Genomic DNA, 18,885 nt, shown 5'->3' with positions numbered 1-18,885 from the left:
TTAATATCGTGAAATATCAATCGGCTAATTAAATGATCACGGGGATTTGGTAAATGAGATTACCTTTGATACGTATCGCTACATGATGGACGCGTTTAAAATTAACGAGGTTACTTCTCGTGAAAGTCAAAATCAATTTTCGGAGAACGAAACCTGCCCTTCTGTTGCTCCCTTACGCACGTATTCCTTCCGACCTAGGGCGGCAAAGAACACGAAGGCGCGGAGAGTAGGGACCGGATAATCGATGAAACTTGTATGTTTGCTTTTGTAACGTGTGCGTTAACGAGACACACCGCGAAGTTGGATATTAAACATCGAGGATTATTACATTAGTCTCGCAAATTTGCGCGAGTTCGCTCGTGCAAATCCGCTGCTGCAATTTTGCGTCATTCTCTCTCTCTTTTACACGCGCTCTCGTTCTCCTTCTCCTTTGTGTGGTTTCTAGCGATGCTGCCTCTCTATCTTTTCGGCAAACCGTGCAATCACCTGCCGGCAAGGGAAACAGAGAAAGAGAAGGTAGTAGGGGAGGAAGGGACAGAGAGGAACGAGGCTGGATTGGGAAACGCATAGAAATGAACGTTATTAAATTGTTCTACCGTGACACCGAATCCACCCGCAGACATAAATTGACACGGACAACGTCGAATTAGGTGCGGCGGATTGCGGGGGCCGTCAGATTGACACAGCCCAAGTTCAACGGGCGCGCATCCGCGCTCCCGGATCGCGCGGATGCACTCGTGTATCCCCCGCGACAAGGTTGAATTTGTGTTATTAATGGATTTGTTTGCGGTGCCTCCACCTCGACAATCAATATTTATTTATCGAGCGTAGCGACAACTACGACCGCACGTCCGACAGACCAGCGACGACAGACCAGCCGGAGAAAGAAGAGCGGAAAGAAGAAGGGAGGCACGTCGCAAATAAATTAATGGTCAGCGTATTTAGTTGGCGAAAAAAAAATTTATGCGCTCGACCGGAACGCAACGGCTTCTATGCTTAACCTGAAACCCGCTGTCAGAGAGAAAGAGAGAGAGAGGGTCTTCCTCTGATTTCCTAGAGATTTCGCCTTTTCTCAGACTTTTCTTTATCCGAGGCCCGGCGAACAAACTAAGGTAGCGGTTCTCCACGCTTTGACGTACGGCTTTCGGTTTTGACAGTTTCGCATTTCGCCTACGAAGTACTAGAGCGTTTAAATATAAAATATTCCCTCTGCCAATACCGGTCTCATCATACATTTCTAACAAGCGCGCGTAGCCGAATGCTCCGAAATTCGCCCCTGCGGCGTCCCTTGAGTAATCGGGGGAACGAGCGGCGACCTGGGCAAATATTGTACCGGGCGTGGGCACGCGACGTAGTACGACAATCAGATCAGGATGAATATTTGACCGTCTGCGGCCATCTCTCTGTACACGGAGGTCCGTCTCGCGCGGCGGACGGTGCTCCGCAACATCCGCGGGTACAGGAACGACTGCAGAAACGGCGTTCGCCGGCTCCCACCAGTTCCTCTCCTCTCGCCGCCTCTTCGCCTCCACCTACACCACCACGGCTTCGTCTCCGGTTAGTATTGCCGCCACTACCGTCGCCGTTCACCACCACCGCCACTGCGCCTCCACCACCATCGCTACCACGTTCGCCCAGCACCGGCGCCCGAGAGGCGAAGGGTCCCGAAGTTTCAGCGCTACGAGTCAGTTGGCCGACATGAGCCGCGCGTGCTGGGGCTCCCAGAGTTTATCCGCTCTCAACGGCTAATCCCGAGACGCGTTCCCTCGTACCCTGGGACGCGCGTGTGCCCTCGCCCCGTGATACACACACGAAGGGCAACATTTCTCGCAACTCGTACTCGCGGGGTGAGTTTTTCGACGGGGGTTTTTTTTTTTTACGGGGGTTTTTGACGCTCGAATCGCGAACTTTAAACGGCGGGTAGCTTCGACGACGAAGGGGAATCGCTGTGCTCTTTACACGCCGTTAGGTCCCGTCGGGCGTCGATGTAAAACAGTTTCTGCGGATCGGCAAACGTAAACCGCGTCTTTCGGTGGTCTAGAGAATGACGTTGCGGCGCGCGGTGTAACGAACTCGCCGCGGTGTTGATAACGCAAGTGTCAGTGCAGTGGGGTTAAAGTGCCAGCCGGTTTATGGATAACCACGAATCACCGATCGGCTTCACGAGTAAGTGCATACAAATACTCAGCGTTGCGTAATGCGCGTTGAATTTTTTTTTGCGCCGCGTCGATTCAGGAAATGCGTCTCGATATCGTATGTAAGCGCTTTTATCCGAGACGCGGGCAGAGTTACGGTACAAATTCCGCTTGTGAATCGCGTGCGAATAATGACGCAAATTATTTCGCGATAAGCGAAATGGATTAATAAAATCGGAACAAGGCGCCTCGGGATCGTAAAAATGTTCATGTTGACTCGACGTAAATAAAACTAAATAAAATGCGTTCCTTGAAACCTCGGATACTCTATTTAACGAACAAAGAAAAAAAAATTATATCTCGTGATGAGAACGTTTCGACGCTGGAGATCGGTAATGACGTTTCGAATAACTAATTGAGATAATTCATTACGCGCTCTCGAGGGACTGCGAGCATTTCCCCCTCACCCCTTCCCCCCCCGATTGATTCCGGTGGCTGCACATTTTCAAAAGCCCGCCTGGGGACCGAATCGAAAGACGGACGTTAGCGTTTAACCCCTGCACTCCCGCTGAGAGCAACATCAGCGCGGTCCACGAGTGCCTGGTAAAAAAAATTCACGGTATCGTGAACTTACGTTCGACGAGAGACGAGGCCTGCCTTGGTTAGGCACCAAAATACCGGTTGTTAGAATCGCGCGACTCGATCATCTCCCGCCGATACCAACTACTGGATTTGCGAGAAACGGCTGTAATCTTCAATCGCGCCGCCGCCGTCGAGTTGAAGCACATCGCATCATAGGTCCGCACTTAATGAATGAAGCCGTTGAAAAAAATAACGCGAGACGGTATTAGCCCGGTGATGTATGCTATTACTTGTTGCTTCATCGTGCTATATTTATATTCCTCTCTTACGTGCATGAGACACGCCGAAAGACGAACTGACTGCTTCAGATTTATCTCGATCCGGTTGGACGAAGCGATCTTCTGCGTGTAAATAAAACACAGTCGTGTCGATAAACGACGATCGGACAACCGCGAGGCATACGCGCAATCGTAAAATATTCTTCCCCGCGCCGTCGAATGAGGATTTACAAGTGCCTCCCAAGGCACTTACTAGAATTACATATAGGTACGGGAGCACGTACCCCGGCAGAACTCCTAACGGCGGCAGTAAGTTGCCGGCGATTTACGTCAGATACACGCCTGCATCTTTCAGCCAAAAGCTTTAAAATTGCACCCGTAGTGCTACCTACGTACCCGGTATTTACTCGTAAATACGCGAAATATATATACATTTTCGAAGGCGGAGGGAGAGGAGATCTCGAGAGGTCTCCGAAGATTACCAGATATCCATACGTGCGCAATGTCGATTCCCGATAAAGCGGCGCTATTACGTCGTTAGATTGGCCGGATTGTCGACGGTGATTTGCAAAACGGTCGATTCAATTACAGCCCCGTCGAGCACTCCGGCAGGATGATCATATCTATCGGCTCGCGATAGATTGGTAAGGTCGCGCGATTATAACAGGGAGAGGGAAAAACGACGCTGAAAGCGTCGGCATTATCTCCAACAAATCAGTAACATTACGCTCGTAGCTTTATACGGCATTTATTGACTGTGAATCTCTGGTCGTGACACTCACGACCTCACGATCGCTCGTAAAGATCGCGTCTCCGCGGCGCGAGTAAATCGCCTCTGACGGAAAACGGCCCGGCGTGCGTGCGCCAATGGTCACGGCTGCTCATTGACTGGCGTTAATTAATAATGCGCCATCTCTTTAATCCGTAACGGTAAAACGTATCAATTATATCGACGGCACGCTGCATAATTACTAAGCCTCGTCTCGTTTCGCGGAGCCACGCCGTTGGAATGTTTTCACGTATTATTCACGATGGAAACGTTACGTCGCGCATACGAATTTCGCAATCGTGCGTACGTAAAACTCTAGGCCTAAGAATTTTAACCGCACAGAATTTTCAAGCGTTGCTTGACTTTCAAAACGGCCGTGCGAGTTCTCCGCGACCGGTCGCATTCCTCGCGTGGGTAAGTCTTACGGAATTTCGTGTACGATGGCCTTTAGGATCCCTTCACTTCCGATTTCGCTACATCGGCTAGTTCCTGTAAATACACCGTAGCGCGACACGTGCGCGCTTCTTTGAACGTTCCCGACGGGAGTTTGCCTTTCGACTGGCGCCTACCTTCCTCGACCGCGTCGGTTCCGCGTCGCGCTTTTAACCGCCGCATTTCTTCACGCAGCTGAAGGAAAATAATTACGTACCGAGATCCCGGGTACGTTTCTTACGAGACGCCGATAGGATTTCCATGCAGCGGCAGGGAGCAACAAATTGAATTGTAATAGCGCTTTCCTCGCGAAAGAAGAACTTGATAAATCTTGTCTGTAAACATGTGCCACAAGGCGTGAACGTTTCGCGAATAAACGAGAAAAGTTATTCGAGTTTATTTTCGAATCTTAACGACTAATTAAATAGCAATCGACGTTAAAGCGTCTTTGATAAATAATTTCAAGTATCGATCGATGAATGGAGAATGCCAATTCATACAAGAGCTGCTTCCGTCCGTTGCCTCTCGACCTGCAATTTCGGTTTCACTACCGTATACGCGCGCTCTTTATAATGCGTTCGTTGAAATTTGCCCCTTCGGCCTGTCGTGAATAAAAATATCACACCGGGATATTCTGGAGTGAAGCTATTACGCGAGACCTACGCTCTCGAATCTCCACGGGATCCGTGTAGAAGCCGGGCCGCTACTCCCGGCGGGTTAATACGCCATTCACACGCGATATTATTCGTAGAAGGTTACACATTCGTGCGCATTGGTCACGTTCGTGCCGGGCCCCGACAATTTTATGCAGACGTCTATCATTTCGCCTCGCCGCCACCGGCGTCTTCGTCGAGTATTTCTCATCCCCTCGATTTCTCTCTCCCCCATAAGGAGCTCGTTTCCCGAACGTCCGTTCTCGCGACGATACGCTACACGTGTCCGATCATCGGGAGAGGAAGACAGGAAGTCCGCCGTACGTGCTGGGAGTGCATGAACCGTCGCCAACCGACGGCCGTCCCTGTGCCTTCCGTGAGCCATTAAAAACTTGGTTCCACCTTATCTCGTCATCAACGAAGCCCGCTACGCGGAGCGCCCTGTGTATCGCGGTTTCGATCGGTTACCCTCGCGAGGGAGCCCCGTGAGGACCGAATGGGGCCCCACCTGGCACGCGTAGCGACCCATCTGCGGCGGCCGATTCATCCGGAGGCCTCCGTGAGAACACCGAGAGCTGCCTACCTGCTCCGAGGCACAAAGCCGGCCGAGAGAGCCCGGTGTCCGCGTGCGAAAAATGTATTCACGCGTCGACGAGTTTCGGCGGTGGCGAAACGACCGTGTCTTCAGGGCCCGATCGCGCCGGTCGATCGATCGATCTCCGAAGGTCCACCGGTCCGAGAATGGCGTAATCTGGCCGGGGAACATGGTTCTGATACAAATCGGCAAGCGTAAGATGCCGATCGGTAACGGCAGATGGGCAGACGTTAAGCACTTTAAAGGATTACTCGATGGACCGATAACAACGGGGGATAATCGAAAGGGTTAATGCACGAGGGACGGGAGCCGAGTAATAAAGAGACGAGCAACTTTATTTCATTCGAATGAAGTCGCGATCGCAAAAACGCTCTTATCTCCCGAGATATCGGCGCGATAAAAGCGTTAGGACGGAAGGTATCGAAAAAATGTGCAGCCGCTGCGCCTGCGAAATTTTAATGGGACCTCTAAAATTTGCCACCTGTGCCTCTGCACCGCAATCGCGTAGGTTTGCGCGGCGGAACGGCGGAAAAGTCACGCGCGACGCGAAAAATTCCGCGGAACGTCCGCCATAAACTAACCGCGCGCCGTTTCCGACGGCAACTTTTACCGCGGGGATTTCTTATCGGTGTAGATAAAATCGAGGGAACTTTGCGGGTCCGTTCTTTACACATAGTAACGCCGAAGGCGGCAACGTCTGAAAAATCTCATACTCGGCGCGCGAGCTTCTCGCTTGCGTCCGGCGATATACGCGCGGTCGAGGTGAACGGCGCGTCGTCCTCGTTTCCCCCGTATCTCCCGGCTTCGTATCGTATAGCTCCGCGGCGCAGCCGAAAGAGATCCCGCCGCAGGCGATCATAGTCGCATTGTACTTTATATTCATGCAAAAACGTCGAAATAACTTGCAGGCGCGTTGCGCTCGCCGACCGAAAGCCACGGCAGGAACGTTTGATCCTCCATCGGGGAAACGCGTCGTCGCGGTATATTTTCAGCCGGTTTCCAGCGCCCTTCTTGGCGTTCCTGTTTGCGAAATAACTGCGCGCAAAGGAGACGTAGCCGCGCACAGCCGCTGCTCTGTGCGCGGGCGACGAAACGATCAAAGAGCAGAGGGAAGGTGTATTTCGGTGTTTGGTCGAACAAGCGAGCGAGAGCGGAGCTGACGCGACGTGACGCGACGAGACGCCGGACTCGCCGTCCCTTTCGCTCTAAAGTCGCGGACGGTGGGTGCAGACGATTTTCGCAGTGCCTTCGGCGGCGCGGACCGCCGGGCATAGATCGGGAAACTCCTTAGCCGGTTCCTTTGATCCGCGCAGTTGCGGAAGTTGTACGGATATCCTTTGTTGCTCTGGGACACCATTGCCCATCTCTGTTCTGCGTGGTGCAAGTGGTCGCGGATGTCACAACGCTTTATTTCACGGCTTGCATTCTTTTAAATTCCTCTCGCGATTCTTTGATCTGCCGACTTATTACGTTTGCTTTGAGTCGGAAGTCGAAGCACGCGCCGGCGCCGTAAGTTTCTTCCTCTTCGCTACGCGAGAAGCGACGTTGAACATGAGATAGCATCGCCGATACCCGCGAGAACGGATAATTTATGTTACGTATCGCGATCCCGCCGAGTAAAAGGTCTAGCCGTGCATTGCGATTGAAATGTACGCGGGGAGGGAAATAATAACTTTCTTTCGTAATCCGATAATATATCGCGAGAGTGAAGAGGTCACTCCGATACCACACGTCGACGAAATACTGACGTCGCGAAATGGAAATTTTCACTCGGACGCAAAGCTGCGGAAGTGAGATTCGTCCCGTTATTAGGGACCATTAATAACCGCTGGCAATCGATACGTCGTCGAACATCTGCGAACATCTTGTCCGACAATACAAACGCCTCGAAGAATACAAGATCGTAAATTAAGTTCTTCTACCGTGGATAGTCGTGCGGGTTCCGTCAAATCGCAGGTTTTCACTCTCGCCGAATGAATTATTTCGCCGATGTTCCGTTCTTTCTTCCCAGACAAGATATATTTGTATTTATGTGCGGAGAGGAGAGAAAAAGACGGGCTGATACGATCGATCTGATAGAAATAAAAAGGCACGACGATCCAGCCTTGATTGAGGAGGATCCAGATTGTAGATAGATAGAAACGCGCGACCGATCGAGTTCGTGTGAACCTGACTAGACGTACTTGGCCGCTGGCTAAATAACAGCCGGCGAGAGAGGAAGGACCGGTATCCGAGAGGAATCTACGTCGTCAACGAGCGGACGTCGGGGCGGCAGGGCGACGTGTGTAAGCGCGAGGACCAAGAAAGAGGCACGCGGCGCGGGAAAAGAAAGGCGATATCCTCAACGTGCGGTCTATAAAGACGCTGCGAACCCACATCCCCGCGGCCTTTGCGCCGCGGGGGAGGTTGACATGTTTATTTCGCTCCGTAATCTTCTCGGATTACGTTACCGAGAAGCAAGAATAAGCGAGAGAGAGAGAGAGAGAGAGAGAGAGAGAGAAAGAGAGAGAGAAGCGGACGAAAAACGGAGAGAAACGAGCCGAAGAAGGAATAGTCGGCCTGCGGGATGGAGTTCTGGTTCTGGATGATACCTGGGGCTTGACGCGTGTTGCGAAGGGATCCCTTGCGGTCGTCGGTACATCCTTGAGGAATGTTCGCGCGGTTTTCATAGATTAGTCTCACACGTTCGCGACGCGCACGCACGGCGTGTTCCTCGCAACTATGTTAAGTTACACCGCATTTACGCGCAATGTAAACGGAACAATTGAGAGCGGGAGGGAAGGAAAGTATTTCCTGTATCCGTGCATTAGGAGAGATGTGGAAATCAGAATCCGCGCGAAGCTCCGATGGTCCCGGCGAACAAAAAACCCGTTCGTTGAATCACCTGATTATTAAGACGTCGGAATTTATTTTCACCGAGCGTCGCTAATCCCGGCGGGATTATCCCCGTTTATCGCCAGCGAATATTGGACTACCGGAGCGTCCGACTCCTCTTAATGAAATTTACGACCGCGTCCACCCAACCCGGGCCCCATCTTTTTCCCACAAGCACGTAACGTCGTTCACCGCCATCAGGAATTTCTCAAAGGTGCGACCGTATAATAAATACGTACGGCTCCTTGACCCTTTTGAATCGCGTAAGATGAACCGCGTCAAAGAACCGGTAGCTAAATCCTTTTGGCTAGGTCCGGCCTGGTAGTCGTTCTACCTGTTGTCATACGATACTCGAGATGCATCGCGAAGACACGAACCGCTCTCTTATCATGCTCGCCTTTTACTCGCTATGAGAGGAAAAAAAAAAAACGAAAAAAAAAAGAGTATCGTCTTCGCTTCAGTCGTGAGCTCTGATGATCCGCGTTGGGCCGCAAGATACCGCAGTTCACCTGGATATAACAAAGAAAAAAAAGAAAAAAAAAAAAAGAGACGACAGGCGGCTCTTCTGGCCAGATTTTTCCAGCCAAATGGAGGCCCGGGCGCAAGCGGATTTGTGTCAATTGCAGTGTGAAATGCTACCATGTGGCGCAGTGCGCCAATCCCCGTCGAGTGTTTTAAACCTGCGAATGCGGATAATGCCGAGCGCGTTTGTAAATTGAGTTCTCGTCCCGAGGGATTAGGACAAGAGCTCGAGACGGGATATTTGTGCGGGGCACCGCGACCGCATAATGCGCGTGTTGCGTAGATCTTCGCCGGATTATTCCGCGTCATGAATCTTCGAGAGTATTTTCGACCTGCATACACACCCGATGTGGCGTTGCACCACGGCTTTATCGATTCTCGAGAGCCTATTCTGCCGGCGAAAGGCACGATGAGCGGATTGGACCTCGCGTGAATAAAAAATAAGACACTCGCGTGAGAATTCTGCGAAAGCTGTAAATTTCAGCGCAAAAAAGCCGCGGTATTGAAATAATAAGCAGAGATTGCATGCCGCGAGCACGTTAAAGATAACGCTCGTGTACCCCTAACTTAATTATTTCATAAAATATCGCCGTGAATGACGATTACATTTTTTCTTATCGCGATTATTTCCGGAACAAAGCTCGTATCGCGGGGTTTAAAGAGACGACTTAGCGCGCTTTTTTTTTCCTTCTCGGCGCACTAAATTTCACCGCTATTCCGCTTCGCCTCCCAATGCGTTCGCTCACGAGAGAGCCGCGACAACATTTGCAGACGCAATCGAACATCTAGCGAAAGACCTTGACGAACGACATTGATAAACGATCCCTTAGTCGACGTTTCAGCTAACCGACTCGGCGGGATCGTGTAACAGCTCGGTACTAACAAGCTTAACTATACGCACGCTAGGCGTGCTTGCGATCATACGTTTCCGCGCGAGTTTCAGCCGCACGATATGCACACATCGCGTGAATTTTAAGCATCTCGCTGGAAGTCCAAAGTATCGATTGATAAGCAAAAATAACTCCCGCGCAACATGCGGGGGATTTAATGTTCCGCGGACAGACATTGTTATTCAAGTAGCGACGCAGGTTTTTGTTTAACGCGACGAAATACACAGCTAAAAAGTTTTGTCGCACGTTTCCGCGGGCGAGTCGCATTCAAAAGTGAGCGTTACACCGAGAATTATTACACGAGGTCGGTTCGACGTCAAGCGTCTTGAAATTTACAGCGGGTGTTTGCCGATAATCCCGAGGAGCCGTGCCTCCAGTAGACGAATCGCGTTTAATAATTAATCCCGACGGTTATCGATCGGAATCCTCCCTTCGAAGAAACGGCGGCCTCGCGTTCGAGGGAGCCGTCGAACTGCGTGGCAGGGACAGAGGGGAAAATTGCGCTCTCTCCCGCTCCCGCTTTCCTTACGCTCCTTTCACGGTGGCGACGACTGAAAATGAAGGCGCCGCGAAGGAAATTTCGCGTGCGGGAAAGTGTCTGCCGCCGCTGGAATATTTAAATGGCAAGGGCTGCCAGGCTATGCCGTAAGTGGCACTCTCGACTTTCCTAACCGTCTTTTACGCTTTCCGGTAGAAACACAACGCCGCGACCCGGCCGACGCTAAACCCGTTTCACCTCGATGCTCCCTCACCCCGCTCGCGTGCGAGAGGGAATTTCTATTTTGCGCAAAGAGTAGCCTTTCGCACGGCGCACATCGGAGGGCAAATAGGCCGCTTTGTCGTACTTGGTGAAATATCGCTGAAACTCGAGCTTATTTGCGTTCCTTACGTACGCCCGAGATTCGCAGCGCGATGTTCCGTTTGCGAAATAATCTTTCGACGTTAACGAAAGCCGAGATAGCGGACATTATTGTAATCATGTTTTTCATTTATGTTGCAGATGCGGGCTCGAGTGTCGACGAGTGGTCAGCGTCGCGTCAAGTGACGTCGAGTGACGGCGTTTAAGCGTGAACCTCGATCCTTGTTCGGCTCGTATCGCGCGCGGAAGATGAACGGATGATTGAACCGCGGTGATCTGTGATACGCGATGAGGCCGAAATCTTGTTCGCTGTTCCTGTTATTTTGCATGCTCCTGCCGGGAGTGGTGCGACCTTTCACGTCCGGCGAAGGTAAATATAAAAGTCTTATGTGTAAAAGCTGCGTCGTCGCGGCTGTCGTAAAACTTATGACGAGGTCGCGTCGTGGCAGCGTCGAAGAGAGGATCTCGCGGAGAATCGTTAAGTCCGCCATTTAACTCACGCCGAGTCCGTAATGACCTCTCATCCCTCGCGAATTCGAAGAGCCGCGAGCTTGAGTGCCCCCGTTTGAAACGCTCGCGCCGAGCGCGCGGGTATCGCCTCGCTTCTTCCGCGGTCCCCCGTTCGCACGTGAGAAATTACGGCCCCGCTGTAAATTATGTTGCGTCGTTACGCCGTTGATGGACCGCTCGGTTATCGCATTAATTTGCCCGGGGTTCTTAGGCTCGCTTCGCGAGGTGTTCGTATTCTCGCGTGTCGCGGACAACAGTTACGCGAAACGAATGCCGTTCACGTCGCGTTTTGAATAAAATCCACGGGGGAAAAATCTGCAAACGCGCCTCGGTAAATAAGGTTCTTACTGGCGCGACGAGCTGCTTAAAAATACCCACTGACGCTGGACCGCGACGTCGAGAGTTAGACGCCGTGCGTCGTGACTCGAATATTCCCGTAGATGGGAAACCCAAACGGAGGCGTGTCCCTTGCGAGCCACGGGAACGGAACGGAAGAAAGGCTGAGTATCGAAGTCGAAAGTATGCGGGAGCGTAGCAGGCATGCGAGGGAATCGGTCGCGGGAGGGAGACCGAGGGACTGCTAATTATACGGCGAGGCAGAGCCTGACTGATTAGTCGTTGGTATAACCGGCCGGTTACATTACGCCGGCCCGTTTTCGATGATGGATTACGCTCCCCCGGAGCTACTTTTAAGCGACCTGGACTACGTGGAAATCCCCGTTCTTTCTCGGATCTTTACCGCGACCAACTAATTAGCGCTCCCGACGTGTCGTCGTCATCGTCATTCGCGTTAACGACGGATTGTATCTGCTCCGTCGTCGCACGTTGACGTAAAAAGAACGCCCGGGGAACGATCAATCTCTGTTAACTCGGGACAAAAGTATCGTCCGCGATGGTCGTCGACGAAAGTATCGTCCTAGAACAAACACGGCGATCCATCTTCCATATTCCTCGGCCGACGTGTCTTTTTTCGCGCATTGTCCGAAATTCCGCGCGTACGCCGGCTCGTGCGGCACGTAACTGGATTTTCCCCCGGTGATCCCGAGCGGTCTCGGAAAGCGGACGTGTATGATTTAACGCTAGGACGAAACGAGGATACAATTACGACCTGCTAACCATCTTCTTTTCAAATCTAACTATATAATCTTGGCGCACGCACGCACTTACTGCCGGCCTTATTATCCCGTACGAAACGCGCGTTGCCCACGCACGCACGCAGATCGGCGAGAACAAACGGCGCCGACTTGAAAACATTCATTTTCCATTCCCCGAGGTACGTGCAGCACAATAGAAATCACGGCGCGCACACACGCGCGAGTACGCCGTCTTCCCTCGCTCATTTTTCTCGCAACGGGCAGATAAATAATTCCTATTCCGGCGCGGCATCTCCGCGAACGAAGCGAACATCCCGCCGTATTCTTCGCACGGTCACCAATGCGAGAAATCATATCTCCCGCACACGTGCTCGCGCAGTATGCCTTCCATTTCTCACGCATGTCCGCCAGATAGGTAACAATTATCCTCAACGAGCGTGTCGCGTTTTCGCGAGACAATGCGGACGCGGGTTAAAAATAATCCCCACGAATGCATTTTCCGTCGCGTGAAAGCCGGCATATGTGCGCTTTATATCCGAAGGCCTTATTGCGGGTTGGGTTACTTTAAATAAGATATAACGAAGCGGTATTGGTCCGTAATGACACAGGCGCGACCGCGACTGCACCTTTCAGGCATATGAGAAAGATTGCGATCTACGCTCGCCGAGTCATCGCGTGTAACTCGGAGATAATTGCCGTTCTCGTTATTATCATCGCGAAGGGAAGCAAGTCGGTAATGGCGATATACTTAACCACGTCGGCCGGCTGACAAATAACAATTATGGCCTCCGACCTCGTAATAATTCCGCGCGAGTGTTGCGTTCGCGGCGCCTATCGCGCCTGTCGAACACGCGGCGATCGGTTCCACCTTGAGGCCGAGAGCCATCGTCGACGTTGTCGGGCGCAAAGTCGCGAACAAACGGCGCCTATCCGGTCGTTCTCCCGCAACTCGCCTGGCGAGAACCCGCTATACGGAACGCACGCACACTGACGCGACCGCGTGAATAATTACCCCGACGATTTATCGCGACGTGATATCGCGTCATAATTCCGCCGCTTTGACTGGTCTGGCGCTGCCGCGCGGCGAGAAAAATACCGGCCGCGTTAATAATTAACGGCGCGGAGAGGAGGTCTTGGTCCAGCGGCTCCACGCTGTCGCGCTTCGAGCTGACGCCGGTTTCATTCGCGCGACGGCAACGTTGAATTTTTCACCCGTGGTTTGTTATCTCGCGACTGAACACGAATTCTACATTCACGGAAATTGTGGAGCATCGGAAGGCACTGCATCTCACGCGGGATCGTTTCCGCGATGCGTTTTATAGGATGGATTCTCGTCGCCTTCTGGTACCCGCGAATTCCGCTGCAAGTCCGGCAACTTGGTCCTTTGCCCGGGCGAAGCTCTCTGCGAGCAGCGAGTATTAAATTTATGCAAACCGATAACGTCGCTTCGGCCGAAAATTTACGTCCCGCGACGCGAGATTACACGGAGAAGCTGATCGTTAATTCGTACAAGCTCAGAATTTTGCCGCGTGATTTATACCGGAGCTTAATAAGCACGATGCGTGTATGTAAACGTCAAGACCTTCACGTAAGTGTGAAAAAAATGCGACGGTAAAATTGATTTCGCGATTGACGTTATTACGACCTTAATAAGAATAATCTCGGCATCATAGATCGACGTATCCCCGGAAAGGAATTGTCCCGCGCGGTGCGAAAATGAGCTCCCTTAATCCCGCGGCGCGGTCAATTACGCGAGCCTTGACGAATCGGCGTGGCGGTAACGTACACGGCGTTTTCTAATCACAGCTCGCGAGATGATCGCGCCATAAATCGCCGCGCGTTATATCATCGCTTTCACGATCGGATTCGTTATCCTCGATCGCGCCGCACGCCGGGAGAGGATAATAGTGGCTCGCGCGAAATGCAGTCGGAGGCTGAAGAAGATCCGCTACTCACGCCGCGGCCGCAGCCCGTCGCCCTCCCGTCTTGATAAGTATCATAAGTAAATCGCGATCACCGGCCGTGATATAACCCGGGCGATCAGGAACGGCGGCCCAGGCCGGCAAGGTGCGCGGTGGAAGCTGAGAGATCTGGTCTCGCGAAATAGCCACAGGCAAAAAATGCAAAGGCCGGCGCGCTCGCTCGATCGTGCAATTACCCGGTTGGTACCACCGGACTGTCTTGTCTCGGAAAGAGCATTTCTTGCGACGAGGCAGGAGAAAGAGGCGAGATGGAGGGATAAAAAAAAAAAGTAAAAAACAAGAACAGCGATCGGGAATGAAAATGAGGACGCGAAAGGGGGAGAGGGAGTCTTTTTAATATCCCGCAGTCTCTCATCGGCGCCCGACCGCGCGTTCCTCTCTCGAAGCTGCGACGAAAGGTCAGGTCAGCTTTAATTATCGTAAATCAAAGCGAGCGGCCGGCGTACCGTGCCGGCCAAGAAGGCCCGCTAGTTGCGCAAGCACAATTATTGTTGAAATCGGGGAGAATACTGGCGAGGAGGTCCGAGAACCTCGCAAATGCGCGAGCGAACGGCAATCGTGAAATATCGGCCAATCAGTTTACGTTCCTCGAAGTCGTAATCTGAAATTCTTGGTTTTTTTTACGAGATTAAAGTGCACGATTCTTGATTACCCTCAATTAATAACAAAGTTGTAAATAATGACTGTAAAAAGAGTCGAGAGCCAAGCTTGAGAGTATCGTGCATAAAGAGCTTCGAAATTTATCTCCGCTGGTCTGAATTCTGAAGAGATGTCGCAACCCCCGCCGTTACTCGAGCGAAATGGTAAAATGTAGAAAGTAGATTCTCATCGCGTTCGATAAACCCGCGTGATGGTACAGTTGCAGTTGACACCAGGCAAAATAAAAATTCTTCGTAAATCCTCTTTCAATTTACGAAACTCACCTTATCTCTTTCGTGCCTCGTCGCGCTTTTATTTTGGCGAAACGAATCGACTCGACGCAATTCCGCTGCATAATCGCAGATCGTTACGGGCGTATCTGATAGATCGCAGGTTTAATAACGAGTAATATTGAGACGAGCCCGGGAATATTGAGCCGGGCGCGAATTTCCATTCGGCTTTAATGGCCCGGAACTGTGAAAGAATTCACACGGGAGGGCATCGGGGAGATGTATCGGTATGACGTGTACGATTTCGAGCGCTCGCTGTTATCAATGCACCCTTGAAGGAATCGCCGTGGGGGGCGACACGCGAGCAGTCGTATCTGATTCTGTTACTCGCTTAATTACGCGCCTTAACGTGGCGGTGCCGCAATCGAGTCGTGTAATACGCATCATCACCCTCCATTTTCCACTCTTTGCGCCACTCTCGCCCTCGTGCATTTTCGAGCTCTTTAATTCATTTAGCCGCCCGCCGGCGCGCATGCCGCCATGCATGCGTTACGCTTCGGGTCATATTCGATTACTCTCTCGCAAAAAAATCGTGTTTCCTCCCCCCTGACGTGTCCTTCCGCATGTCGCCGACTTTTTACGAGAATTTTGAAAAAAAAAAAAAAAAGAATTGAAAGAACGAATCAAATCGAGGAAAAATCAACCCGAAATCGAGCGAGTGTACGCAACACTCGAGCCTCGGAACAAAGCCTCGTTCCGCAAAATCCTATCACCGACACGCGCAATAAGCGAACGTTCTCCAGCCGGGATTAAGATGTATCGACGAATTAGGATAGAACGAAATACTTTAATCCGTTCCGTGCAGCGTCATCTCGCCGTCAATCTTGTCGCCGAAGAAGTATCGAAATCGAGATCTCGTCTGCCTTTTTAGGTCGCAGGCGTTTGCTATCTGCGTTTGGCCGTGTCCCACGCGGCTTCGTGCGATACCGATCGGCAAAAGAATCGGTGCCCACTCGTTGCGCCGTGCCTCTCGTCAGGCCGAGTGACAGTTCGACAAAGTCTCGACGAGCGCGGGACTTGACTCGCGCCATTTAAAACCGGAGGTCGTGATCTGTGAACGGCCTGGAAACACAATAGCGACCCGATCTAGCTAGGCGCCTCTATTGTAACGCGACGACACAGCGCATCCGCAACGTGTTCGAACCGGAAATGGGCCGCTCGTTCATACAGGAGGTCGGCCGATCGTGGAAAACATTAATTCGAATACACCTTTCGAACCTTATTGTCGTCGGCTCGCGCTCCCTTGAGAGACCTTTCGAAATATTTGCTCTACAATCGGCTCGTATACAATCGCGACGCGACTTCGAGTTAATCCGATTTTCGAAATCTAAGGGATGCCGTCGCACCTTTCGAATCGCCCGAAAGGAAAAAAAGGTGAAACTCCTCGTTCGACAGGATGTTATTGAAGGGGGTTTCTTTTGCGTGTTTAATTCGGATTTCGCTGCTCTCTTATTCGGCATTTCCGTGCACGCACGGAAATCGGGGAAAGGTGTACGAGTCGTTGGGTCAATGTTGCCACGAGACGACGGGCGCCCGGCTCGTCGGCTAAAATAACAAGGCACGTGACGTGAGAAACAAGGAACCCCTTGTACCTTTCCTTAATCCGTCTCTCTTCGTTTCGTATGCGGGATCTCGTTGCGCTCGTTCCCGTGTGTACTCGCGGCGTTCCCTCGCGCTCTCACTTCGCCGAGCGTAGCTCTCGACGGCGCTCTCTCCCGGTGCTGCGGCTGTTGCAGGTACCTTTTGTTAATTAAGAGGCGTCATGTGTGGTCTCTCACCCCGGGCGGCCGGACATACCGTGAAACGTACGTGAATGCACAGTGGCTCGTGTCTCTGTCCCGCGATACGTGGTCAGCCCGCATCGCAGACCACGTGGGGCTCGAGGACGCGAGTGCACATCGTGTCCGTGTATAATGCACGTACCGGCGCCGTTCGTTGTTCTGCTAGGCGTATTCTAACGGAGACACGACTAACTAGCTCGTCCGCCGTGGCTAACGAGGAAACGGGGGAAGCCTCGCGGTGGCTGGCGCCGCCGCGGCCAGGTGATTCCGCGGCAGATACGAGACCGGATACAACGGAGTTCCAATCCGGGTCCTATCGCCCGTTCGATCGCGCCGAATTATTGGAAACCGATGACAATTCGCCGATCGGCCGGCCGATGCGTGGTCGCGTGACGTTTCTCCCGATTAGGCTCTTCTCGCCCAGAGATTGCCTCGTATAAATTTTTTTTTCCTATTTTTTTTATTTTTTTATTTTTTTAATTTTTTCTCAATACCGCCCGTTATTAATCGATGAATCGTAAATGTGGCTTTCGGATCGCGGAACCAATTCGAAATATGTATATATGTGCGCACCGTAATCCGGCGCGCGTGCAAAATGAATAATGATCGTGACGCTCTCTCTTTCTCTCTTTTTGGTCTCTTGTGGTCATCGAATATTCATTGTACCCAAGATTCCGCACGGCCGTTCGGAATAATTATCTAGACCCGATGGCGGGACTTTTTTTCCTCCCACCGACTCGACATTACCGGCCAGTTGCGTGACCGGGCTCAATTAAGTCGTCTCTGTTTCGTGCTTGTGTTCCTGTTCTCCCGTGCCTGTTTTCGGCATTTAAACCCTCGGCGGGCGAGCGCCGGACGCAAAGGAGCAGCTAACCGTGTCATTGGAAACTATTAAAAATACTTGCGAGCCAAGTAAGCCGCGGACGGTACGTACGTCGCACACGATTTCGCGCTGAAAAGGACAGATATCGAATCGCGCTCCTATCGATAATCCGATCCGCAGGAATTATCGGGAACCAATGAAAATCTCATTCCGGCTCGTTCCACTTTCCGCGCATCGCGTGACGTCGCTCGATTAAATCCATGTCTTGTTATCGCGTGCGACTCTTTTCCTTTGTACGTATTCAATGCGCCGGAAAAGGCAGGCCGCCGCCGGCCCGCCGTGCAAATAGATCATAGTTACAAATTACACGGCGCTCGTCCACAAGACGACGAGCGGCCGTAAACGCGCTCGGGGCGGCCGCAATTAAGCGAGAGAAAACTCGGAATGCAGATGCCGACAACGCCAATTGGGACTCCGACAGCTATTCCGTCCGCATCGATATTAAATGCTCTTCGGCTCACGCGCAACGTTACGTAAAGCTCATTTTATATTTACTAGAAGAAACCATACGCGTGCTACGCGCACGGTATTTTTCAAGAGATCTCAATCAATTATAAACTACGAAAAAAAATCATGAGACTTACCAATTTGCATTCAGCGGAGTTGGAGATATCTGCCGGTGACTGTAACAGAAAAAAGAAAATATTAATATAGACATGTCAGTTAATTAATGAGATTAATAAAAGAAAAAGATTTTTTTTTTTTTAATTTATACTTACTTAAAAGTTGCTCCGCCGATGCAGGATGCCCGTCCCGGGCCTGCTCCTCCTCTCAGTTTGCGTGTCGAGCCATCCCTCCGCGCACTGGACACTCGCGAACACCCCGACCGTGAATTTATAACCGCGAAAATTATTCAGTGATCACTCTCGCGCGTTCCATGCTCGGCACTCGCGATTAGAAGAAAGTCGTGTGTCGAAAAACTACGCCCGAATACTCAGCGAAACTCCCGAGACGACCGACGAACCGGCTGCGGTTCGTAAAATTATTAATCGGCGGTGACGACACTTTTATAGACGACGGTGGATGCAGCTGCGTCGATCTGTAACAAAAAGAAAAATAAAGTTTAATTGTAGTTATCGTGCCGGAAGGGTTTTCGTTAAACGGAAGTACGAATTAC

The 18,885-nt window shown here is 51.6% G+C and overlaps 1 protein-coding gene across 2 annotated transcripts in view; it reads left to right on the top strand.

Annotated features, from left to right (window-relative positions):
* Positions 1 to 1,658: 1,658 nt before the first annotated feature.
* Positions 1,659 to 18,885, top strand: part of LOC139113151 (netrin receptor UNC5C) — a 30,149-nt gene continuing 12,922 nt past the window's right edge. The window contains exons 1-2 of one of the 2 annotated variants that reach the window (XM_070674086.1): positions 1,659 to 2,166; positions 10,731 to 10,959. In XM_070674086.1, coding sequence (XP_070530187.1) covers positions 10,878 to 10,959 — 82 coding nt within the window. In that variant the 5' untranslated portion in view covers positions 1,659 to 2,166; positions 10,731 to 10,877. The remainder of the gene's footprint in view (positions 2,167 to 10,730; positions 10,960 to 18,885) is intronic. The other variant, XM_070674095.1, reaches the window with a different exon arrangement.

This window comes from Cardiocondyla obscurior, linkage group LG01 (genome assembly GCF_019399895.1).
Source record: "Cardiocondyla obscurior isolate alpha-2009 linkage group LG01, Cobs3.1, whole genome shotgun sequence".
Taxonomy (NCBI): domain Eukaryota; kingdom Metazoa; phylum Arthropoda; class Insecta; order Hymenoptera; family Formicidae; genus Cardiocondyla; species Cardiocondyla obscurior.
The sequence above is the reverse complement of the archived record's forward strand: the minus strand, read 5'-3'. Positions and strand labels throughout refer to the sequence as shown.